Raw genomic sequence first — 4,799 nt, 5'->3', positions numbered from 1 at the left:
TTTGTAAGAATACAAATGATTATTGTTTCTGCATAAATATATATAAATTGACTAAGCAATTTCATTTTTCATCCTTTCGATCAGAGAGATACCCCGCCAGAGAATGTTTTTTGAAAGGTTAGTGTTTTACTCCTTACTCCTTAATCAAACCCTTCAAGGGTAGTGTTTTTTGAACACTGCCCTTGAAGGGTTTGATTAAGGAGTAAGAACGTGAAATTTTGAACAAAGTATAACAAGAATTTCATTAAATTATTCATTGAAATCTTCAAATTTCTTGATCGAAATTGTACGTTTTTCTATGGGAAAACAGGCAAAAATTATTTGACGCATCGTTACCGCTACAGTTTGCATAATTATAAGATTAAATAATCATTTTATATCATTTATGATTAGATGCTGTATTGTGAGGAAGATATTAAATTTAAATTTTATTTTAGTTACAGAAGATGATGTATAAAATGTTCGTTGCATTGTTATTGCTTTCTGGTTTTGCTATCGAAATCGAGTGCGCTACAATTTGTTTAACAGTTCACATCTGTAGAAATGGAATTTGTAGCAGTGTATGTCGAGAGTAAGTGCTTAGTTTCTCTATATTTCCTCCCCGTGTATAAAGTCAAACCTCGATATAAAGTCTTGATAAATAGAGCAACACATCACTTCATTTTTTAGATCTCATTCCCATTGTTTCAGGTTCTTCAGTTTAGTGATAATTTCAGAGGCGAATAAGTGTTTGCGCTATATCGAGGTTTCACTTTGACTACAGTATAACCTGAATAAAACGGAAATCTGCAAAAACGGAAACGAATATTCGGTGCCATTTGATTCTGGTTAAGCAGGTTTTACTGTATATATATATATTTATAGTAAAAGTTTTAGAAATTAAATCAATATTTTTGGATAGTATATACCATATTATCTAAGTTAAAAAGCAACTTCTCAATTTAAATAATCTGATAATATATTATTTTAAAATATTTTATTGATATAATAATTTATACATCTAAAAATGCATTAATATTTCAGAATACCCGAGAGAAAATTCGAGGAAAACGAAACGATTGGAGAAAACAGAAATGAACACGAAACGAGTGAAAACGTGGACATTTACGATAATATTTCTAGACATTTAAACGACGATTTTAAAAAGAAAAGTGTAAACACACGAGAAGAACCAAGAAACTTTGACGATTTCTTAGAATCTGAAGCGTGGGAAAATGAGAGTTTCATGAAGAAACGTATGAGTGACGAAGATTCAGCCAGGGAAATTGATGAAAGCCCGGAAGATGAAGAAGAGACGGTAAAAAGGGAATTAATTAGGGAAGAAATGCAGAATGAATTCAGAGAGTTACTGGAAAATGATGAGACAGGGAATGAAATTAGAGAAGTAATGAAGGATATGGAAAAGGAGAATGTAGTAAGAGAGTTATTTGATGGAAACCAATTTGATGTTAGAGAATTAGATGAAGACGAAGAAGAAAACGAAGCAAGATCATTGGATGATAGTGAAGAGAAATATGAAGTGAGAGAGTTAGAAGATGATCAAGACGAAGAAGAATATTCTAAACGAGAATTTGATGAAAGTGAAAATTATGAAATGAGACAATTATCCGAAGATAAAGAGAAAAAAATGAAAACGAAAAGAAAGATTTATTTGACGAAGAAGAAGAGAAATAAATTACAGAATAAAAATGAAGTAATGTCGACAAGTTATTCAATTTGAAGATGGAAAAATATAATAATTGGTAAATAAAAACAATTAATCAGAAACTTAACAAATTTCAAATAATAATCATTAAAATTTTATTAACCACGTTTTTTGCTTCTCCACTCTTTTTTCAATACCTTTATAGAGTTTCCATTTTGTTTACTAGTAGCGTGTTAATGAAAAATGTCTTGTAATATTTCGGTGAAGATGTTAATTAAATTCGAAATACCGTGTGTGTTATGCGAAAAATGTATCTACGAATTTTCAGTCTACACTGCTATTTAAATGAATTTACATAAGATTTGATAGATATGGTGGGAGGATGAAGTCGATGATAATGATCTTTGCATAATTTGGCCACGTAAAATGAAAAAATAGACACATTTATGCCGAATGGAAAATTTAATTTAGCTTTTCTTTATTGTTGTAAGCAATTGTTATCATTGTTACGAAATACATTGTTGTTTGTATTGTTGAAGATTAAATGACGATTTTTATAATAAAAATGGGGCTTTTAGGGGGGTTGGAAAGGGATTATGGTGTCGTGGACCAGAAAAATTGGTTTCAAAGTGCAAATATTAATATGTGTGTGTATAACAAAACTTGAAAAGATGTGCGTGCGAGGGACCAGAATACGGTCCAGTGAATCATTTATATTTATGTTATTTCTATTTTTGTTTTTTTTTTTTTTTGTGGACTCAAAGGGGTTCTTCCAACGGGACAGTGGGCTCCAGGGTCGCCGATAAAACGAAAATCCCAAAGGGGACCCAGAGGGCGGCCCAAGAACGGGATAAGCCCGAACGGCCCAGCTACAAAATTGGCCTGCAAGTCGGAATTGGAATCCGTATTTTAATCCGGATGTAATCGACCAACTGCAGGGCTCCGGGTCCGCTCAACGAGCAGGCAGTTGTTCCCCCACTGTGCAAATGGGCTCGGATGTCTGTTGCATTATAGATTGTAAGCAACTGGCATAAGAAGTCTATTGTTGACCTTTGGCTTTTATTAACACTTCCGCGCGTTTATTGCTGGAGGAATAAAAATTTTATATTCATTTTTTCTTTCTTTTTTAAGTTTACTTTCGCTGAACGTCCGCATGTTTTCATATCATTCCAGAAAGTTTACAAACTAAAAATGTTTATTGTTTGCTGTCAGTAAAAGAAAAATATTAATAAAATTTTTAAGATATCTTAATAAATTATATAATTATTAATTGAAAAATTGGTAACATATACTATATAAACAAAGGTTAAAAATGCCATATTTATTTTTTATATATATAAGTTACCTTATCAGCTTTATTTTGAAACTGATAACGTTTACTTTCAAATCTCTGATTTATTTTCTCCTGGTACTAAGATCCCTATGTCTATTAGGGCTTCCCAGAGGATAACGTTACGTGGAACAAAATATATATTTGGACTCTATATCACATTAAATTATTACAGTAAAGGAAGTAAACGAAAAGAAACATAGTATAGGAATATCTAATTTTTCGGGGCCAGAACAATTCACACACCCAGAAGGAGGATTCTTCTGAGTGTACCTGATGCCCATTATGGATTTGGCTAGATTCACAATAGAAATGTCTAAGTATTAAGGACACATCCAACTTTAATGTACTACTGCGTGCATAGTACTTCAGTGTAAGTTAAAGTGACCAGATATGTTAGGTTGAAATGCGGGAGACGCTTCTGTGTTGTAGGAGCTAAAAATGGGGTGGACCTCCAACATACACATATATAACAATAAAAACTAATTCATTAATAAATAATTTAGTAGAAAAATATATAAATGCATAAATGCATAAATAAACTTAAAAATAACTCTTTATAGAAATTTTTTTTCACAACTTAATGGCGCTGTTTGTATATCTGCCATGGTATGCCTAGAACGGCCACTAGGGGCGCCCCTAGATATTATTTAAATTAATAATAAATTCAGTATATTATTATTGCAATAAGAATTTATTATTGAATTATTGATATGAATTTATTATTTATACCACGGAATGACACCGTTGCTGCTAGAACGCCCACTAGGGGGCGTCTCGGGCTACTAGTAGTAAAAGAAAACGACAACTTTGTGCTCTTGACAACTTGCGAACATGTTGAAAGTGTCCCGCATTTGGTCATGTTGTGTACATGACCAAATGCGGGACACTTTCCGGGACGGTGTTCAATGAGGGACTAACAACCCAAATCCGGGACAGTCCCGCACAATTCGGGACGTATGGTCACCTTAGTGTAAGTACTATATGCAATGAGTGCCACGAAGGAATTGTACTATTTGGAATGATCCACACTTTTCAATATTAATTAATGTTTTCTCTTTATTTTTATACGTTTTTTATACGTCAGTCTCATGAATATAGATTTCAGAAATCAGTAATAGACACACCCGGGACAGATAATTCAAAACATTTTTGGGGTTCTCTGTTCTGATGTGATCATGTTTAAAATAATCAAACCAAATTTGAATATTTCTTGGCAGCGTCTTCCTAAATAGAACCATTCTTGTAAATCGCCAACCCGTGCACAATTTTTCATTACAAAAGACATTTTAATCACCAAATAGAACTATCAAATTCAAACTGGTATGTAGATCTCATTGCTATATACAATTCTCGTGGTTCGAATTCCTTCAGTTTAGCATCACACTCAATTTAGTGTCAATATACGACCTTAACAAATAGTAGTTCTAAATCGAGGATTGATTGTAATAATTAATTTAGGAATCTGAAACAAGATTAGTCAACTAATTTGGCATGAAACATTGTGTACAGCAACACCGATTTTAATATATTTTCTTGTTATTACCCGCGGGTTATCTGTGTTAAGAGGCAGTTTAAAAGGGGATGCAGGTAATGATTTCATTTTTTGAAATGTTAAATTAAAAGTACGGATTTACACCTTATGGAGTGACGGCTACTTCACAGACGGATTCAAGTAACCTATAGCTTAGGCCCTCGTTCTATTTTATACACACAGTAGAGACTCGTAAATCGGAACCCCGGTAATCGGCACGATTTTCAGTCGGACTGTGTCGTGCTGAATCGAACGTTTTTGATACTAAATTTACTTCTAAAGTATAATTT

General features: G+C 32.9%; 1 protein-coding gene across 1 annotated transcript; it reads left to right on the top strand.

Annotated features, from left to right (window-relative positions):
* Positions 1-420: 420 nt before the first annotated feature.
* Positions 421-1,720, top strand: LOC136975539 (uncharacterized). The gene is made up of 2 exons (XM_067270613.1): positions 421-571; positions 1,024-1,720. Exons 1-2 carry the CDS (start codon positions 447-449, stop codon positions 1,718-1,720), a joined length of 822 nt encoding a protein of 273 aa, XP_067126714.1. The 5' UTR covers positions 421-446.
* The last annotated feature ends 3,079 nt before the right edge of the window (positions 1,721-4,799 follow it).

This window comes from Centruroides vittatus, unplaced genomic scaffold, assembly GCF_030686945.1.
Source record: "Centruroides vittatus isolate TY-2023 unplaced genomic scaffold, ASM3068694v2 contig_374, whole genome shotgun sequence".
Lineage (NCBI taxonomy): Eukaryota > Metazoa > Arthropoda > Arachnida > Scorpiones > Buthidae > Centruroides > Centruroides vittatus.
The sequence above is the reverse complement of the archived record's forward strand: the minus strand, read 5'-3'. Positions and strand labels throughout refer to the sequence as shown.